The 21,055-nt window shown below is 40.4% G+C and overlaps 1 protein-coding gene across 19 annotated transcripts in view; it reads left to right on the top strand.

Moving 5' to 3' along the window:
• SVIL (supervillin) overlaps positions 1–20,491 on the top strand; it is a 601,346-nt gene extending 580,855 nt beyond the window's left edge. For 18 of the 19 annotated variants that reach the window (XM_069211285.1, XM_069211277.1, XM_069211284.1 and 15 more), the window contains 3 exons: positions 9,377–9,498; positions 10,645–10,800; positions 19,561–20,491. In XM_069211285.1, coding sequence (XP_069067386.1) covers positions 9,377–9,498; positions 10,645–10,800; positions 19,561–19,647 — 365 coding nt within the window. In that variant the 3' untranslated portion in view covers positions 19,648–20,491. The remainder of the gene's footprint in view (positions 1–9,376; positions 9,499–10,644; positions 10,801–19,560) is intronic. The other variant, XM_069211286.1, reaches the window with a different exon arrangement.
• The last annotated feature ends 564 nt before the right edge of the window (positions 20,492–21,055 follow it).

The following is a 21,055-nucleotide window of genomic DNA, read 5'->3' as shown; positions in this document are numbered from 1 at the left end:
GAAAGGTGGCAGTATTTAATGGAGTAGTAAGCCAACGTAAAGCTATGTAACCAATACGAATACCGGGAGTCGAAGCAAGAGTTGTTCGTCAATACTATGTTACACTACATATAAAATGATTCGCTAAACCTGGTTGTTTTTATATATCGGGAACTGATTAAAGGATTATTGTGAGTATATTGCTGATTCTACAAACAAGACAAACATAGCAAATATTTTATACAAACGCAACTAATTGACCAATATGAGGGGATTAGCTAAGGCCATAATGATGCGACCAGCCGAAGAAAATGGATTATTATTGCTGAATAATTTGGGACATAATTTGTAATATTTATACCTGAAATGATTTTTATTTTTTATTTTTATTAAATGACATTCAGATGTGTCACACTTTTGGCATAACTTCAGAATGTTAGCACTCTAGGTGCCCATTAGAACTCTGTAGAAAAGCTGCTGATCAGTAGGGATTTAACTGGCAGTCGGCTGCTGGTGTTGAAAGTGCATTTTTCAGTCTGCATGTCAAAATGTTTAAACGAAATAGAGAAAGATTTGACAACTCATTTAAACATGTCCTAAATTTTCTTTCTACCACACTAACCATAATTTCTAGGATTAGTTCTAGGCCAGGTCCTGCTGCCAACCCCCCACCAGCTGTTGGCGGCAGTTGTTGTATTGACATACAGCTAATATAAATGACTTTTAAAAAACAAAAACAAAAAAAATAAAGCATACAAAGTCACTGAAAAAACTAAGGTTACAGGGACGTTACAGTTAGGTTGACATTTACCAATACAAGACCACAGAAATTCAGCAGTTGTAGTTATACTTTAATCCATAAGTTATGGTTTCTTAACATAAGTTTAACTAGAAGTGCTGATTTTCTGTGGTATTGTAGGGGTGAAACGTCAACCTAACTAGAACGTCCAGGTAATCTTTTATTTTATTTTTTATAAATATAAGTGAATATAGTACCATGCAGAAGCTAATATGCAGCGGTCCCAGCCCGGTTCGTAAAACCCAAATACTCACAAGGCTACGGCCGAAACACGTTGGAGGGGAAATCCTTTCCTGAATAAAAGGAATTACAGCATCACAAAGGTGTCCTGGTGTGTATATATATATGTATGTGTGTGTGTGTGTGTGTGTATATGTGTGTGTGTATGTGTGTGTGTGTATGTATGTGTGTATATATATATATATATATATATATATATATATATATATATATATATATATATATATATATATATATATATATACACACACACACAGTATGCAAAACGAATGTGGAACTGCGTGAAACTAGTCACGTGCACTCAGGATAATGCTCAATTACTTTTATTATAAAACATTTTTTACGCATTATCCTGAGTGTGCATGACTCTTTCACGCAGTTAGTTCCACGGTGACTTGCAGGCTTTTCTTATGGCATTTATTGCATTGACAATTAGGTTACCTATAAATACATGATTGAATGTTTCAGATCAAGTTCTTAATGAACACAGTTTATAATACATGTAATAGCTTACGTTCCTTTAAGGAATGTTGGGTTACTCTTGTCTCTATTAGCCCCATGAAATGGATACTATGCATCCTGCTCATGGGAAGATTGCGTCTTTTTATTGTTTTTACCGCATGGATGTACTCCCATATGCTGACAAAGGCACTGAGATATACTCATTGCAGTCCCCTTGTGGCTAAAGAGGAGCTGATATTTATTTTTCAAAACCTTTCTAAGAATTATTGATGGCTTCCTAGTAAGGATATGCATCCTTTTGAATGGTCACTCCCCAGGTTTTTGACTCATGCTGCTAGTTCTTCGACTGAGTGCACTGAGACCAGTGCCCTGATACTAAAATGTATGTGAACTTGACTGTACCCAATTGAAAATGGCTAACTTACCTGCATTCCCTAGTACCCCAGGGCATGCACATTAGAGGGGCACCTCCATGGCTTGCCATCTTGTGAGTGGGCAGTATGGTACATCATGGGATAGTCTGGTGCCACACTCCACAGGAAGTGGTCAACGGGTGGGAGGGAGCCTGGTAGCCCATTGGCTACCAACCGCATCCTTCCCTGGGGACATTTTTAGAGCATAAGGGGACATATATGGTACCCAGATTTCAACTGACTGGAAGAAGGACTGAAGGAAGACTTCCTTGCTGCACCGAGGGACGATCACAGAGGCTACACTGGCGAGGACTTCACCTGGTGGCTTGCGATGAAAGGGACTGGGCCTGAGTTGTTATGCTCAAGGATATGTCATTTCCAGAGCCCAGCAAAGCCAAAAGTCTCTAAGGCCCAGCTGACTGGCCTCCTGTTAGCAGCACAGTGACACAACAGCTGAAGAAACCTGCTTAGGTAAGTTGGTAGCCCAACGTCTTCAAGCTGCTACCACTGCCAACATGCAGCACCACAGACAGTGACCTGACGCACAGAGCTGTACCTGAATTTTCTGAGCTGGGGTAGAACTGCTGGGACCCTCAGAGGGGGAGTTCTTTACAGAGGAAAGATTGGCCTGCGATTGCCATACTGGGTGACTAGTAGGCCAGGGACGGCTGGACCTTGTCCAGACCAGAGGGGTCTTTGTGAGACGTCGACCCTACATCCAGGACCCCCTCACCATCTCTGTGGACCGTGTAATCCCCACAGAAAACACCCCCGTCGGCCACATTGCATCCTTGGAGCATCCTTCATCCTTTGCATAAGGACCACTTCCATTGAATGGGAGTACTACAGCAACTCACTGATGCTGTCAACTATATAATACCCTATTTGTCTGATTGCCAGGGATATAGATGCTATTTAATAAGCTTCCCTACTTGGTTGAGTAAATTTAAGAAACTATAAAATGTCTGAGAAAGCATCTAAAAGCACTGTTGAGTCTTGTTCTTGTGTTTAAGAACTTTTTGCTGTTGCACTATTAGTTAATATCCCTGATGCAGCCTGTTAGAAATGAGGTCTGTAGTTGGTAGTGATTTGCACCCTGCCCAAGTTGGGACCCTCACTCTAGTCAGGGTAAGGGAGTTACACAGCTAAGATAAACTCTGCTCATCCCTTTGGTAGCATGGCACGAGCAGTCTGGCTAATCAGAGGTAATGTGTAAATTATTTGTGTACACACACACACACACACACACACACACACAAAGAGTAACACAGTGAAAACACCTCAGAAGTACTCCACACCAGTTTAGAAAAGTAGCCAATATTTATCTGAGTAAAACAAGACCAAAACGACGACAATCCCACATGCACAAGCAAAGATGTCACTTTTTGAATAGTTAAATATGTCTTAGTCCATATGCATCAATGGTTGCTACTTTTTACCACAAAGTATCTGGGATGTGTCTAAAACCGAGGATGTGGGCTGCAGGGGAGGTGCGATGCCGAAAAAGCAAAGCGATGCATCTGTTCCTTACGGGGCCGGAGAAGTGATGGGTTGGTTCTTTAATGACAGGAGAGGTGATGCATCAATTCTTTCCTCGCAGGAAAGGCTATGCATTCATTTAGGGACACACAGCCTCTGTTTCTTACTGCTGTGTGGGGTTGATGAGAAATGATGCCCAGGGACGATGCGTGGAAAATCAAGGTGCATTGTGATGATGGAACTGTGGTGAAAAAGGTGCTGCATCGATTCTGCAGGTGTTGCATTGATTTTTCAATTGCTAGACAGGCGCTGGATTGAGTCTGCAGGCATTACGTAAAGTTTTCTGCTGCGACCTGTTGTGCATGGATTTTCTCCTTCAGGTCACCTCCTTACACTTCCAAGAGCCCAGAGACTGGAGTTGGCACCACTTGGCAAGTCAGGACTTTCATCAGATGAGCCCAGGCACTGGCAGATGAAGGTTTTGATGTCCCTGAGACTTCTTAACAGGAGGCAAGCTCAGTTCAAGCTCTTGGAGAACCTTGGAAGCAGGATTTAGAAAGGAAAGTCCAGTTGTTTCACTCCCAGAACAGAAGCAGCAAAGCAGCAGGTCACCACAACAAAGCAACTTTCAAAGTGGCAGTCCCTCCTAAAGCATCTAGCTCTTCTTCCAGGCAGAATGTCCTCAGTCCAGAAGTATTCTAACTATGCAGTGTCTGAGGTCCAGTACTTATACCCATTTCGGTCTTTAAAGTAGGCAGACTTCAAAGAGAAGTCTTTGTAGTGCACAAGACCCTACCTTTCCCTGCCCTGGCCCCAGACACATTCCAGGGGGTTGAAGAGTGCTTTTTGTGACAAGTACAACCCTATTCCAGTGCCAGTGTCTGCTCCTCCCACCACTCTAGCTAAGGAAGACCCATCAGAAAATGCAGGGCAGGGCACATCTCAGCTCCTTTTGTGTGACTGTCTAGAGTGAATTCACAACCAGCCCAACTGTCACCCTGATCCAGACGTGTATTCCACAGGCAGAGGCACAGAATGGTTAAGCAAGAAAATGCCCACGTTCTAAAAGTGCCATTTTCAAACTTACAATTTAAAAAAACAACTTCACCAAAAGATGCATTTTTAAATTGAGTTCAGAGACCCCAAGCGCCACATATCAATCTGCTCCTCCCAATGGGAAATTACACTTAAAAGGTATTTCAAGGCAATCCCTATGTTACCCTATGGGAGAGACCGGTCTTAACATAGTGAAAATAGAATTTAGGAGTATTTCACTATCGGGACATGTTAAACACACAAGTAGATGTCCTACCTTTTAAATACACTGCACCCTGCCCATGGGACTGCCTTAGGCCTACTTTACGAGTGACTAGCATGCACTAAAAGGGAAGGTATTGGCCTGGCAAATGGATGCACTTGCCAGTTCCAAATGGCAGTTTAAAACTGCACAAAGATATTGCAGTGGCAGGTCTAACACTTTTTTACAGGGCTATTTTTACAGGACTACTCATGTGGGTGGCACAGTCAGTAGTAGCATATGATTTACAGGCCTTGGGCACACAGGATGCACTATACTTGGGACTTAAAAGTAAATCAAATATGCCAATCGTGTAAAAATACAATTTAGACAGAGCACATGCACTTTAGCACTGGTCAGCAGTGGTAAAGTACCCAAAGTCCTAAAGCCAGCAAAAACGGATTTCAACACAGGATCAAAAACACAAGGCCAGAAGCAAAAAAGACAGGGGAAACCACACCAAGAGCTGACAGGTCTAACACAGCTAAACATGTATTTGTAGTTTGATGTTGTCAGATGGTCAACCATATGATAAGGAGGTTTTGTGTTTCCTGTTGTATACTGAAAACCTGTAAATTTGAAAGCCTGCTCGGAGAGATTGAGTGATCTGTATTGTGTAAAGATGATCCAAATGCCTTGCCTTCTAGAAGAACTGTTGGGCCAGTATCTAATGGTAGTTATAACAATAAAGAATGAGTCAAATCTGACTTTCACATTTGCAGTCGCCAAGCTAATGTTTTCCATCACAAATTGTTGTATTGTTCGTCCACCTGCTTGGCACTTGTAATGTCCATGGTTGTTGATCTAATAGCATTTTTAAGTTATAGATAAAATGCCAGAGAGGCAGAGATGTTTTATTCTGTTTCTAGAAAGCCACCCCATGTGTGTCTTCTAATATACTTTTGTGGTCGATCCATCAACATTTTCCACAGTGCACCTTGACACTGCTTCTTAGCTTTAAATAATTCAGTTCTATTCTTGCTGTCAGGGTTTTTAAGGTATATGATATGCTGTACAGAAGGCTTGTTTTGGCAACAAGAATCTCTTATGGATTCAAATTTTTCTGCCATCTGTAGGTTTGGTCCGAAACTCTCTTGTAGTGTTTTGATTCTTCTAGGCAGGGTCGATCATTTGGTGTTCCGTCCATCCCCTTGAGATGCCAGGTGTCTGCCCCAGATGTCACTCTGTGTGGCTGCCATCTTCAGTTTTTTTTTTTTTTTTCCACTTTTGGTTCTGGGAGCTTGGCCTGGAGTGCAGAAGGTGTTTGAGTAAAAAATCAGTTTCCCAGAGGGATCACCAGCCAAACCACTAGGGAAACTGAAGGTTAGAAGACTGACATCAAGGGGCTCAAGTTTCCAGAAATTCTGTCGTGAGAACATCAAGTGTCAGAGAATGATCTGGGATGGAGTATACTCCCTTTAGATTTTGCCCCAAGTAACACCACAAGTTTGCATAGGACAGCCACAAGGATTGCTACCTTTACATGCCAAAGAACCACATTTTGAAGGGCTGTTACGTGCATAGTTCCTCCCCAAGACCCTGAAGAAGAGGCTGAAGATGAGACAGCAGTGGACTCTATGCTGTGACAATGTTACAGCTGACAAAACCTTGCTGAGAAACCTTAGGCTGAGCGACACAGAAAACCTCAAGGAGACGGATGAGGCACAAAGAGGGTTTTGATATTGAGTAAGTCCTGAAAATGTAGAAGGCATCTAAGAAGACATCGAACGACAGAGACAAAGCGGTGCTAGGTAACACCGGCCCAGTGGAGCCAAACCGAAGCATTAGGGCTCAAAGTCCAGGACTCCTATCCTGACACCAAAAGCAGCTCTGGTCAAGGCCAAGCACAGGCAAAAAGGTCTGTGGGTCAAAGTCTCAAGATGCTGTTGGCGGAGATCGGGAACACCGGGGTAAAAAACCTTATGAAAATGGGCCATAACAGAAGCCAGAAAGCTTACCTCATGAAAATGGTTCATAGAATAGTGCAACAGGGTAGATCTCAAGGATAGTTGGACCCCGGATGTTAGTGATAAAGTACCTCACTCAGTTGCTAGATGTGGGCCTTTCATACTGCCTCACTTAAGGTGCACCTCTCAGCCATAATAGCATACACGAGAGACTACACAGGAAAACATTTCTTCAACACACCGGTGATGAAATTATTTCTAGAAGGGACAAAGAAGGTGGCTTCACCAAGGTGAGTTTCTGTACCACTGTGGAACTTAAACCTAGTGCTAGTGCAGCTGGTGTCTCTTTCAAGCTTCTGGATAAGTTAGGAATCATATGTCTACACTCAGAAGCCTTTTTGATGCCCATCACATCCTTGTGGACTTCTTGTGAGTTGCAGGCACTCAACGCAAGAACCTTACTCACAGATAAGTAATGTCAGAGTGATAATCGCAATAAACCCACAATTTCTGCCAAAGGTAAAGTTTTAATTTTTATGTCAACCATGTTATGCAACTGCTAGTGTTTTGTGTAACCCCAAGGTCACAAGCAGAAAGTGACATTCACATACTGGATGTCAGAAGGGAAATCATATGTTACTTGCAAGGAAAGACAAAACGGGAAGGAAAACCAATATTTCATCTCCTTTGCACCGGCAAGCAAGGATTTACTGGTCACAAAGTGGACCACTGCAAAATAGATTGACCAAATAATCCAGCATATTATGTGACAGCGGGAATAATGCTGGGACTAAGAGCACATTCAACTGGGGAAAAAGGTGCTGCACTGGCATTTATATCAAATGTATCCAGAAGTAACAGCTGTATGGCAGCCATGTGGTCTTCTGTACTCATTTTCACAAAACACTATTGTGTGTATAGCCAAGCAAAGCAAAAACAGGGGCGGGACAGAGTATTAAAACACCTGTTTGCATAAATACTCATTTGAACTCAACCTCCCAAGAGAGAATACTGCTACTTAACCTATGCACAAGGTACGAATCCCAAAAATATTCATTCTGCCAGATAAAATTGCCTTGTACCTGCAGGAGTAGTGCTCCTGCTAGAATAATCTTTTGTATCACTTGGAAGTCGCCCAGTTCCTCAGAAATGAGGTGGAATTTGAACATAATGTGAAGAGGGCATAGAAAGGACTGGGAAGCCACGACAAAGCAGAGTCCAAAAGGGGGTGAAAAAAATAGTGTCGACCATGGAGAAGGGCTTCCAGGTTGGGCGTCTAATGTCACAGGGGGAAGGAAAGGATAGCAAATGGTTGATACAGCCCAAGAAGAGAGGACTACAAGAGTGTTCTGGACCCAACCAATAGAGAGAGGAATGATGCACAATGTAAATTAACAAAATACTTTCCCCTGCAAAATTACACAGTTAAACTGAGTAAGGCCCCCTTTGCCAAAGGCTTTATTTTTTCAGATCTACCACCGTTTCAGACAATCACAAGCTTAGTATATATGACTCCTTGGTAGGAGGGGGACAGTGATGATTTTGACTATTTATTCCCTAACGAATTTATAACATTTGAGGGAGCTCAGGAAGCTGTTACGATGGGCCCAGGATGTTTCCTTCAATACATCTCTGATGTTACCAGGGAGATATGGACCTCCTTTGCAGCTGCACCTCTCACTTCTCAAACCTTCCAGACTCTGCTGGAGTTGGGTGGAGCCCGACACCTGCTGAGATTTCTAAAAGTCTATGCTTGCAGGCAGAGAGCAGCATCGAACTGGGGCTGGAGCTTGCTGACTTCCAATTGGCTTGCATGTATTGGCTGGTTCAGACCATCTCCAGTAATACCAGGTATAAACTCCCACATTTTCACTAGTTACGTCCAACTTATGTGACGACATAGATGCTGCACAGGATAGATCCATCTGGGTCCAAGCTGTGCTCCTGTTGTGCCCACTCAACAGCATCCTTCTTGCACCTCGTGTGGCACTGCCACTTAGTTCCTACCTCCTGGGAACGGGTGGTGAAAAAAGTAGCAGCAGTGGTCCCAATCCCCTACCCGGCAGACCAAGTTGCATGTCTCCTGGGGAACATTTGCTGCGGGAGGAGACAGAAAATGCCTTTGAGTTCCTGCTTTTACTTCTCGTATTTGCTGAGCACCACGTTGCAATCCCTTGGATGGGCATGGTGGACCCAAATCTGCAGCGCTGGGAACACTATGTGGCTGAATGGGCAGTGGCAGAGGAAGTGAGATTGGAAAAAAAATATAGAACTGACAAACTAACAGAGGATCTTGACACTTTGGGTGAGTTGCCATGTGCCTTCCGGAACCCTTTGGACTCATACTAGGCCTCAGGTGATGAGACTGATAGCTCCTTCAGGTCTGCCTCTAATTGACCCTCCTCACAAACTCAACATGCTTCTTACCGAATACCCATGGGCTTTTGGGCCTGGTAATTGCATTTTCTGTATTGAATGTTTTTCATGTTGTATTGTGGATCTGGATGTGGACCTCGCGGTGAATGGTGTCTAGGTCGGCCCTTGTTTGACTGACTTGTTGTCAAGCCCTCTTGCTGCTGTTACCAGAAACCAATAAAGAATGTTTAAAAAAAACTGCAAAACTACTTCTACAGGTGAGTAGTAATTTCATGAACGTAGTTTAATGTATTAGTAAAACAGTTATTTTTCTGGTAATAGCATTACCTCTTTTATGTAAGTGAATGGACCTTTATTCCTGAAAAGTAGGCAGCCGTTGAATAAATGACTGTGCAGTTTACAGTTATTTCTGTTTGTTTTATAGGTAAAAATAAAAAGAAGCCTCCAAAATCCTATCTTATACATGCTGGGCTCGAACCGCTGACGTTTACAAACATGTTCCCTAGCTGGGAGCACCGAGAAGACATAGCTGAAATTACAGAAAATGTAAGCTAATGTTGTATTGCATATCCATTTATCAGACATTTCTACCTTTGCCCAAGTAGGATGCTTTTTCTTCCTTTTTAAATGAGGATGTGGTTATTACCAGCAGATTGTTCCATAATTCAAACCGAGGATATATTTTTTATAGAACAACTTGCCTCTAATTAATCCAACTCTTGCAGGCACTTTGTCAAAATTTGACATTGTATGGAGATCGAAACAAATTTCCATTTACACCTATCTGGTTAGCTGATTATGGTGGTCAGCGAGATAGCGAGCATACGTTATCATGAGTGATAGAATAAATTGCTGTTAGGTGATCTAACTCATGTACCCAGTCAACATTTGACTTTAGTATAACAGTATTGTGGGTTTCTGAGGTATATTGTTCACTATATGCACCAGTGCTAAAACACTAGTCTGTGCTAGAACTCCGATTAGATAACCAAAGAGTAGCTAGCTTGCATAAAAGCAGTTTGTGAAAAGGGTTATTTGCACTGAATAAACATAATAGCTATTCGTCACATTGCTGACAGTTATGGTCACCAACAAATGTTATTTTTAACACAATGCAGTTATTTGTATATTTGACTAATTTGTTCCATTTAAGCAATTGACCTGAACTGGGGTCTTAATCGAATATTTAAGGAATTTTTGACAGATAATGCAGAGGCTAACAATGCTGTGAGGCTTTGATCACTAGACACCATTCATCTAAGCTGTCTGCAGCATACCAAAATAAAAACCCTCTTTGGGCCTCAAAGTTTTTACTTTTGGTTCAGCCTTCAAGGCAAAGTTGCTTCTTTTGTCTCATACTGCTGCATTCTAAATTTTTTGTTGCATGTGCTCCAACTAGGTAGTAAACTGCTAAAGCATAAAAACACCTGCACTCATTTGAGTAGTTCTAAATGCTCCGGAAGAAGAATGTGTCTGCAACTGTTGGTGCTCAAAACAAATTTCCATTCACCCCCCCTAATTTTTTATATCATTAATTTGGTCTGGGAGGTAGTTTGCATCAGATTCACTTCAATGGTTTAGAAATTGTTTTGCGTTCTTGGTATTGTAAATTAACTATCTTAATAAGAAATGTATTGCATCGAACTTGAGTGGCTATATTTTGATCCTTATTGATCCTTGTTTATTTTACAGGATGCAGAAATCTGTAATCAGATCATTCTTGTAGAAGATGTGTTGGCAAAACTCTGTAAAACCGTGTACCCACTATCAGAACTTCTAGCTAGGCCTCTACCTGAGGGAGTTGACCCGTTGAGACTTGAAATCTATCTTTCAGATCAAGACTTTGAGGTAACTATTTGCACTATGTGAAAGTGATTTTTTTGTTTTTGTTTCAGATATTACTAGGAGCCGTTAACTGGAAATAGCACACCAACTATACCAAAAAAAGAATACTAAAAACAGACAGTTTACTCCTTAAGAGCGAGAGAGCCAAGAACCAAACTCCAGCCCGCGTCATATTATACATTGAGGCACCAAATATGGTCAGCCATACTACAATATGTGCAATACCTCCTCTTACAGTATGTATAGCAATTAAGTTGTGTGAATAGCATTGCAGATACAGCATACATTCGGCAGGTAAAATCCGATGACATTTATTACTGGGGAAAATATCCACTAAATTATGGGATGTGCCTACCTTGCTGTTGCAAGCACCAAAATCACCATGTTATGCCTCCCTTCCAGGGCATTAATTGAAATTGGGTGCTATTTATCAAAATTCAGAACCCATTGGCCCAATAAAGATTACACCCTTTCCAGGCTGAGCATATTCAGGGCCTCAGCCTGAAGACTCGTAGTTCTATACTAGATGAGTGGAGTTGGCCTTTTGAAGCTGAATTGGAAAACTATTGAGTAAATTCACTTGTGTGATTCCCAAGCCCTTCTCACTGAATAACAAATCAACTTATACTTTACTCCTCCATATACTTGCAAGACTGTCTGGCATATGTTTACCAGAGGATGACCAGTTTCCTGATGGACATTTTGAGTCCTCAAAGAGTCGGTTATTACCATTCACAGCCTCCCGAGGTACTGCACCAGGAAAGGGAAGCAGACTGCAAATGTGCTCAGATTCCAGAGAATAGAATACCCATAAAAAGACGTCCAGATGATGCTTAACCGGATTCTGTCCTTGTTAGTGTGGTAATAAAATGGTCGATCAATCCAAACTCCACAACCAAAAATGACCAGGCAAGGAAAGCAAGAGTCTAGAAGTAGTAATGAGAATTCTGAATCAATAGCAGTTACCATGAAGAATGACTGTCACTAGGATGGTTAGCCCTGGTGGGATACAGAATACATTTCTGCCTAAGTGAAAACTAACGTCATTGGCACTTCATACCCAGTCAATTGACGTGGGAGACACACAGCAAGTAAGAAGTTAGCTACTCGATCAATGCCTAAACAGCTAAAAGGATCAGTTCAAAAATGTTCTTTAGATGTTAACAAAATAGCTATACAATTTTCATGAAAACACTTTTTAATCAATGAACTAATCATGCAGTTTAATTCCTCAAATAAAAATAAAGTATATAAAATTAAGAGACCTATTATTAATTAATTCATGTTTTTATTCAGTAGGTTTTTATATTTTGCTTGGGCACCTATAAAGGGATGTAAATGTAAATTACATTGTACAGGGATTATTCACAGAAAGGCAAAAGTTTCTTCACAAAAAGCAATATTCTGCAGATAATTGTTAAAGGAATTCCATGGCACAAACCAAGAAGGTAGACTCCCGAAGTAGGCGTTTTTTCCAATTATCAACTTCTCTATAATGGTAAAGAATTGATAGGACAAATGTGTTTCCATAGTTTTAATCAGTTCTGTAGTCTTTCTACAGACTTATCGAGACATGTTGTCTTTGGGCCAGTGCTTCTCTGTAACACTATTTCCAGATTTGTGTGTTAATTGTTTGACTGAAATTAAAATGTATCCTGAACATGTTTTTCGGGGTCACAGTTTGTTTTCAATACAGACCTGTCTGGATAACCAGTCATTTTCTCAACGACCCATCATCATGCCTCCTCCTTGCAAACCTCCGAAGGCACAAACACTCTATTGCAGATTTTGTTGTGCTCTTCGGCTCTCAGCACCAGAGAATGCAGACCAGAATGGGCTGATGGAATAGACCTAAATATCTGTGGTCAGACCATCACAATGCCTGGAACTTGGCTTTTGCCCGATCCCCAACATTACCGCCTGTCGGTTCCTTCTCCCCTCCTGGGGCGGGGCTCAAGATGATTCAGCAGGCATTATCCCAGACTCTAGATAGATTAGTGGAGGAATATCTATTTGGTTCTGAGAAAGGCAAAGAAGCTGGGCCATCAGGAGTCATGGCAACATAGGCAACTCAATGCCCGAATCTGGCTGTTTGAGTCCATCAGACTACAAGAAGGTATAGGACGTTGAGCCAGGACAGAAGACAGTCGGTCCACGTACAAAAAAGGGCACAGATTGCAAAATACATGGGTGCCCTGCCAATCTTAGAGGACCCCTTTGAAACAGCAGCATGAGTGGTGGGTAGGGAGGAAGATTTAGTATTGGTAAAGGCTATCACTCACCGCTGTCTGCAGTGTGAACAGCAACAATTTGGTACAGCGCAAGCCTTTCACAGACCCCCGCCCCCCCCCATTCCACAAGTGACTATTGCCATTGATGCCTCTCAAAACCTGGGAAGGGCACATCTCAATGACATGACTGTTCAGAGTGTGTGGCCCCTCAGTACAAGAGTAGGCAGATCAGTTATCTAGAATCGCTTTCCAAAAAAGTAGCCCACAAAGCCTTCTTCCAGCTAATTTATGTGAAAGTAGTTCTCATCAAGACTGACAGTACTACTGCTGTGTTCTTTTTGCAGAAACGGGGCAGGATACACTCTCCCTAGTTCTCAGCTTTCACAAAGGGGATCTGGTAATGGGTGATCCGCAATGACATACAACTTCTAGCGAGACACCTTCCGGGGGCGAGCGAACAGCATCTTTAGAGACCTGTTCTGCAGGATGTATAAACAAGCCCATGAGTGGGGGTTCCACCTACAAGTCATGAAGAGGTACTTCCTGCACTGGTGTCTCCCTCAAATACACCAATTTGACACCCCTGAAATACAAAAGTCCCAAACTGCACCTCCAGAAATTTTCACCCATGATCCATAGGCAGTGCACTGTGGATGAATTGCTAGAGGAATCCTTGCTTATGCGTTTCCACCTTTCTCTTCCTCTTGTGGTATTCTGAGAAGAAAAATTGAGAAAAAAAGTCAAGAGACTCACATTGGGTCAAGAATATTGTGGTAACCTATGTGAAAGGTAAAAAAAATAGCTTTTTAAGTGAGTAATATAATTCTATCTGAAAGAGACTTCTAGTTGCAGATTACTTACCTTTAAATTTTTCGCAGGCTTTAGAGTGGATCCAGAGGTTTTTCTTCAAGCTATACTCTTGAATGCCGTCAGGTGGCTTGGTCGACTGTGTCAGTCATTGGTGTTGTGGTCACTGTGATGATGCGGTCGTGTATAGGCGCCACCCCTGCACTCTGAAGTTGGTTATTTTCTTTCGACGCCAGCCTACACGCAGCTACCGTTAGTCATTTTTTTTAACTAACTTCGACAGTTTTGTCTATTTTTTTTTTTACTCTTTTGGTGTGAACATGTGCAGCGACACAAGAGATTACTGCCTGGACAGACAGTTCTGCAGAGATGGCTACTTTGGCTGTTACAGTCCTGCAGGACTTCCTAGTATGATCTTGATTCGCAGCCCACCACCGAGGATGATATTGCTTGGTTATCTATGCTAAGGTAAGGAATCTGGAACTAGAAATCTATCAGATGAACAAGTTACATACCTTCGGTAACTATCTGGTAGAAACATTCTAGTTGCAGATTCCTTACTGTCACCCCCCCTCCCCCCCCCCCCCCCCCCCTAATCCTTCCCGCATTGCAAAATGATTTATTGGGACAGGGATTCCCTTTTAGGGCTCTGGTTCTGGCGCTCCATTCTCAAGGTTTTTAATGACTCTGCACTCCTGGCGTGGAAAGTCGTGAAAAGAAAGTGACGCCAGTGCCTGGGGGTGCCCATATCCGACTGCAACTTTATCACAGTGACCGCAACGAAACGACGGACGCAGAGTAGATCAATGGCATGCAAGGGTACTGCTCGAAGAAAATAATTCCCCATGGATCCAGTGTGATGCCATGGGGAAATTCTAAGGTAAGGAATCTGAAACTAGAATGTCTACCAGATAAAATTGTTACCAAAGGTAAGTAACTTGTTCTTTAAAACTAAAGTAGTATTGAATGTTGTTTTCTAATATAGGTGTGTATATTGTTTTTAATAAGTTTCATAATTTATTTATTTTTTGTTCTTTTGACTACATTAGTATTGCCATATGCGGTAAAGTTGTTTTCATATGTATTTGTACATTTTTTTATTAAATGTAATTTTTAATGTAATTAGAAATTAATTTAGTAGTGGGTAAGGGGTTTGTAGGGGATTATGATGTGAAGTTACCTAAATTATTATTTTTAATTTGAAGTAAATTATTTATTTTATTATATAGATAATTATCTTATTGTGCCCATTTCTAGTTTATTTCCATTTTTAAATTATTTGTATATGGTATATTTTAATGTTTTTTTTTTTTTTTTTTTTTTTTTTTTTTTTTAAATATTTCTAACGTATTTTTTTTTGTGTGTGTAGTAATGCAGGGTACGTTTAGATTGAAAATATTGTCATTTTATTTTTTTGGTCTATATTGAAATGTTTTATTTAAAAAAATGCAGGCATTGGGAAAAGTAAATCCGACCTTTCCCAAAGTTCAGCACATTCCCTTCTTTTATTTACATTTGGAGAGGAAATAGTAATTCCGACCCCCTACTAAGCCTTTCACTTCCCATAGTGTTTTTTGTGATTGGACTGGCAATAGTAAATTTTAACCGCTCTGTCTTCTAACAGTTTCTCTACTGGTGCTAAGATATGAGTGGGAGTAATAAATTAGACCCCTCCAAAGTCAACCATGCTTCCTACTGTTTTTCATGTTTGAGTGAGAATAGTGACTCTGACCTCAATGAACTCAAACACTTTTGCTAGTGTTTACAAATTTAGATTATCTCTATTTTTAATAATGTTTTTATTTAAATTATAAAAATAAATAATTGTAATTTTATCAATTTAATTATTTTGCTATGTTTTTGTTAAATGTAACAATTTTGATAAATTGTGTAATGTTTTACATTTTTAAAGAACATATATATATTTTTTCGAAAATGTTAAATAAAATGGAATGCTGTATATTGAAAGATTGGTACTGTTGCCTGATTTTGATATCATGGCCCACAAGATTCGTTTATTTTTGTTGTCTACATACAAAGTATGTAAAGAATATTTTGGATTCCAATATGTTTTCACAATATTTTGTGTATTGTGATATTTTTGATGCATGGTGAGGAAAATGACAGATGTCTCTGACACTGATCCTGGTAGCTTCCCTCTGGCCAGATAGCCATAGTACTCCATGCTTCTGGAGATGTCAATCAGCCTCCACAAGAAGTTACTGCTCAGGCTGGATCTTCTCACACAGAGCAAAGGCCAGATCAAACATCCAAACCCCAGGCATCTCAACCTAGCGATCTGGCACCTAAGGTCTTATAATTTGGCTATTCAAACCTTTCACAGGAATGTGCACCTACGCTTAGCTGCTGGTATTGGTTGTATGCAAAATAGGGATTCTAGTAGTCAAGGTATTCATGAAGGGTCTTAAGAAGGTTATACCACTTAGAATCCACCTGCCCCTATATGGAACCATAGCATAGTCCTCATCAGACTCAGTTGGCCATTCTTTGATCCTTAACATTTTATTACACCTCCAGTTCCTTTCCTGGAAGATAGCTTTCCTTGAGGTCATAACTTCCCTCGGATGCATTAGCGAACTATACAAGAGCCTTTTGGCCATAATGATACGGACTTTCCAGTGCCAAATTTCTCCCCAAGGTGGTCTTCCCTTTCCATTTCAATCAAACTTTAGAACTTTCAGTCTTCTTTCTGCAACCTGACCTGGTAGCAGAAAGATCACACATGCTAGAGCTCTTATGTATTACATTGATAGGGCCAAGCCTTTTTGCAAGTCTAACCAGCTTTTTATCTCCTTCACAAAGCCTCACAAAGGCCACCCAATCTCAAAAGGAAGCAGTAGGGTGCATCAAAACCTGCTACCACAAAGCCAAGAGTCCTAACTGTCCCAGCGAGGGCTTACTTCACCAATAAGAACGGATCAACAGCAGCTTTCTTAGGCAACATACTGCTAGCATCAGCAAAGCGGCCACCCCCACAGGTTTACTAAACACCATTGTGCAATGAAACTGCTAGCCACTGTTTTAGGAGGTTCCTACAGCCAGTGTTACTTACCCTAATCAAGTCTGTTTGTAGTATGTAGTGCTGTAGACTCACATGTGCCCTCCCTCCTCCCCTGAAGCCTGTGGTAATCAGGGACATCTTAACTAGTTAACACCGGTTAAGGGGAAGAGTTTATGCAACTTTTCTTTAATGCATTTTTATACTGGTGGTCTTAATGTTTTATATTAATAGTTAACATTGGACAGTGCGCTTAGTGCACCATACTAAGCTAAATCTACTACTCTCTTGGCGTAACCCCTCACTCGAAATCTCTTTATAATATCTGCTGCTACTCTTTGGAAGTCAACGTCCTTCGTACAATTCCATTTGGCCCTTAAGAGTTTCCCCTAGGGGATACTCCACTTTAATTCCTCAGGATAATTACTTGTAGCATGAAGGAGGGAATTCCCTGCTGTTGCTTTTCTGAACAGGGTGGCACAAATTTTATTATCTGACTCAAATACCTCCAGAACAAGAAAATTCACTCTTTCATTGCTCATTTTACCTGCGAACTGTTCCTTAATGGAATAATAGATGTAATACATGAGTTTGCTTACATTATTGATTGGTGCAGACTGCGAATATTATGAGATGGAGGAATTCCAAGATTGTGATTGTGCTATTGAGTACGCAGAACGAGTTGCAAGTATAGTCTGTTATTTATTTCAATGATGACCATGAGCCAATGAATTGAGTTATTTAAGCATGCCTTACGTAATGTGATCATGGACACTGATGAAGGTGTTTGCCGAAATGCGTGTTTGTTGAACGTGCAACTCCATGAATAAAATCAACAATCTTTCCAGTGAGTGCGGATTTTGTTTTGAACATGAGATTTATATATATATATATTGTATCAATAATATCTCCATTCTTGCGGCACTCTTAAAAACGTTCTTACAAATCTGTTTTTTTCCAGCTAAATTGGATAATCACTGAGAGCCCCATCGAATTTTGAGAGACGGCTGCCTCCACCTTTTTGTCTGTCCTCCGAGCATTACTTCCTTAGACTTGCTTTCCACTAGCTGTCCAAAAGAGAAAACCGTTATCGTAGAATCTGCCTCCATCTGAGATGTCTGCTTTGTTTATCAGACATTAGTCACAGGCATGAATTGGCAGATCCTTCATTAACTGAGTTTTGTTTCTTGTTACATGGGCATAAGTTGGCTTTGTGATGTTAGCGGTTGGTAAAGGAGTGTCCTTCAACTCTAAATATAACTAGCGACTGTGCTTAGGTGTTAATTAGAAGTGCTGTCAAAACACTAGTACATTAACCTCTGATGCCTTTAGTTGATGTAAAAATGTTTGTGACCCTTGTTGCCATCAGCTAATCGAGCAACGTCTTCAGTATGTTAAGTTTCCAACATAACCCAAGGCAAATTAGTGCTCAAGTCCATCTGTTAAGTTGTTTTTTCTTGCAGAAAAAAGGGCAGATTAGGTCTGATTTTTTTTGTGATAGCCCTATCAATGATTACATAAAGATTTGGCGTGGACTTTGTTCACTCACAAGGCAAGAGATATACCTAGCAGTCTCTGAAGGGATGAACAAACTGCATACATATTGGCATAGAAAAGCAGATCCTGCAGCAGTTTCATTTCAGACACGTAATTGCGACATAAGAAAGCTGTTACAAAACTAGGTCAGCCATGGTGTTGCTCTGGTCATGTTTAGAGATGGGTAAAGATAAGTTTACCACATAATCTTGTTGTAAAGAAGTCAAATTATGCAACATCTATTGTGGCATTTCCTTATAGGTTGTAAACAAAACATTCCACAAACTATGATAACTGCAACAGTACATGTTAAAATTAGCAGTGCAGATTTTCTTTCAGATAACACAGACAATATTCTGATTGCACTGTTGGTGAGGATGTAATCTTCCTTTTCTCATGTTATATGCTGTTCATCACTTGGGCAGAAAAGACTTTATTACCTAGATATGGGGCAGAATCTGATGTTCCACTGACATAAAAATTTAAACCAGCTAAACACACACACAATCGCCTATGCGGAATCTGGCTCTTAAAAGTTGACTTACAAGGAAGGGCCTTTAAGCTGGCCATCTCAAGACCATACAAAAACAGCTGTTAAAAATTCTACTGCCAATTGCTCCGCCTCTGACTCAACTCATGGAATCCATCGCCTCCTTGCTTAAGTAGCAAGAGATCAACGGAGAAGAATCTAACTTTATTTTGTTTTCTATCATATTCCCTGCGACTGGAAATGAAGATGTAACACTTAGATTCTAACATGTCTAAAGCAACATGCATTTTATTTAAGATGTTCTTTCTTCTCACTGTACAGTGGCAGCTATCCTGCCCATAAATTAATATACAAAGAAGGCAGCAGTCCAAAGGGCAGAGGCAGTTTTACAAAAGAAAATAACTCTGCAGGGCAGTGTGGTTCTTGGTTCTGAGACTGTGGCCATAGGCATGGGCTACAGCCATCATCTATAGCAGTGTTTCTGCTCGGAAATCAAACAAAATGTTACCTAGGTAAATGTGAATTGCATTTTGACTTAATCTAACCTACCATTGCGTAAAAGGTTCCTTACCCGTAACCTGTAGCTTAGGGGAACAGCTGTATCTTGGAAACTGGACATTTACTTAAGACCCGTTTTCTATTTTATAGTCTGATCACTATGTTTTATGTTTTGGTTACAGACCGCTTTGGAAATGGCAAGAGAAGAGTACAACACCTTGCCTTCGTGGAAACAGGTGAATCTGAAGAAATCAAAAGGGCTTTTCTGAGAGCGAGTTAATGTCAGAACAAGGACAGTGCTGGAGGGATCTCTTTTGTCAGTCATAATCTGTGGACCAGTGACATGATGTATTTGGAGATCTGCGTCTAAATTGAAAATGGGTCTGCCTCAGAACCTCTAAGGAACTTCCAGCTATGGTTTGTGTTATATTGTACATGTGCAAGCGGACACTTTTCAATTGCTTTCATATGAACTCTGAAGAAAATAGCAAAATTATACTTCCCTGCACTTAAACTTGACACTACTACTTTTGCAGTTCGATTCTTTGGCGACTAGCTTGTCCCTTTGTTTGAAGATGTTCTGTTTGTAAAGTATTATTTTATTTGTTAGTTTATGAATGACAAAAGATTATATTTATATAAACACATTATATAATGTTTTAACAATGCAACCTATACTCACTTTTCAAGCTTTTTGTGTCAAAATAATACAGAGAATGTGTATATATGTTGCTTGTTTCTGAATTAAATATGCCACCAGTATATATCTACACAGTATGCAGTCACAAGATTTACTTTTGTGTAAGGCAATGGACTGTTCTCCGTGTTTTTCCGAGTGCTAATATGAACAAAGTGTATTTATAAAAAAAAAAAAGGATTTTCTTGGGAAATTATGCAAATCAATCTTTATACTTTAATACCCAAAAATGTATAGTGCCTTGTTTGTGTACAGTTTATATACAGAAAAGCGTAGCCTGCCTTTTGAAAATTGAGTAAGACGGTGTCCTACAAAAGACTTTATTACATTAGAAAAAAGCATCTCAGTTTGTTATACTTGGAGACATTAAATATCATTTGTGATATACGTGATTAAAATAAAATGCTTTAAAACAATATTTTTGCATATTCGTAAGTCTTACTTTTTATTTTTGACATTCTTACATCCACAGTCAGTGGAATATTTCTCGCCTAAATGGTGTGTGACAGACACATCATTTTTAATGATGGGAGCCAAAAACAACAAAGAATGGAGATACCTGAATGTATCAATGACCACATAGTTAAAACCAGCTCCTATTTTGGTTGAACTTTATTTCCCTATTGCATACAATATCTGTGGTGTCCTCGGTGTCCATGAATGATATTCGTTGTGTACAGGTCTATTGAACTTTGGTCTGCCATGCTTAAAATAGGCTAGAGAAACTGTAGTGGATGGTAAGTTGGGAATAAAGAAGCTTCCCCACTTGTGAAATCTTGTACCACTTAGAAAGGAACTAGTATTAGCTTAGAAGTGGATACATTTGGTTGCTGGAGATCGCACAACACATTTGATGAGAATGGGATACAGTCCTCGAGGTCTGGGATAGATTAATATTTCACTTAAGAAAAAAAAACCTCCATTTTGTAATTCATCATGTTGGAAAGTTGGATAGAGAAGATGAGTGTGTGATTATGGTT

This window comes from Pleurodeles waltl, chromosome 10 (assembly GCF_031143425.1).
Source record: "Pleurodeles waltl isolate 20211129_DDA chromosome 10, aPleWal1.hap1.20221129, whole genome shotgun sequence".
Lineage (NCBI taxonomy): Eukaryota > Metazoa > Chordata > Amphibia > Caudata > Salamandridae > Pleurodeles > Pleurodeles waltl.
The sequence above is the reverse complement of the archived record's forward strand: the minus strand, read 5'-3'. Positions and strand labels throughout refer to the sequence as shown.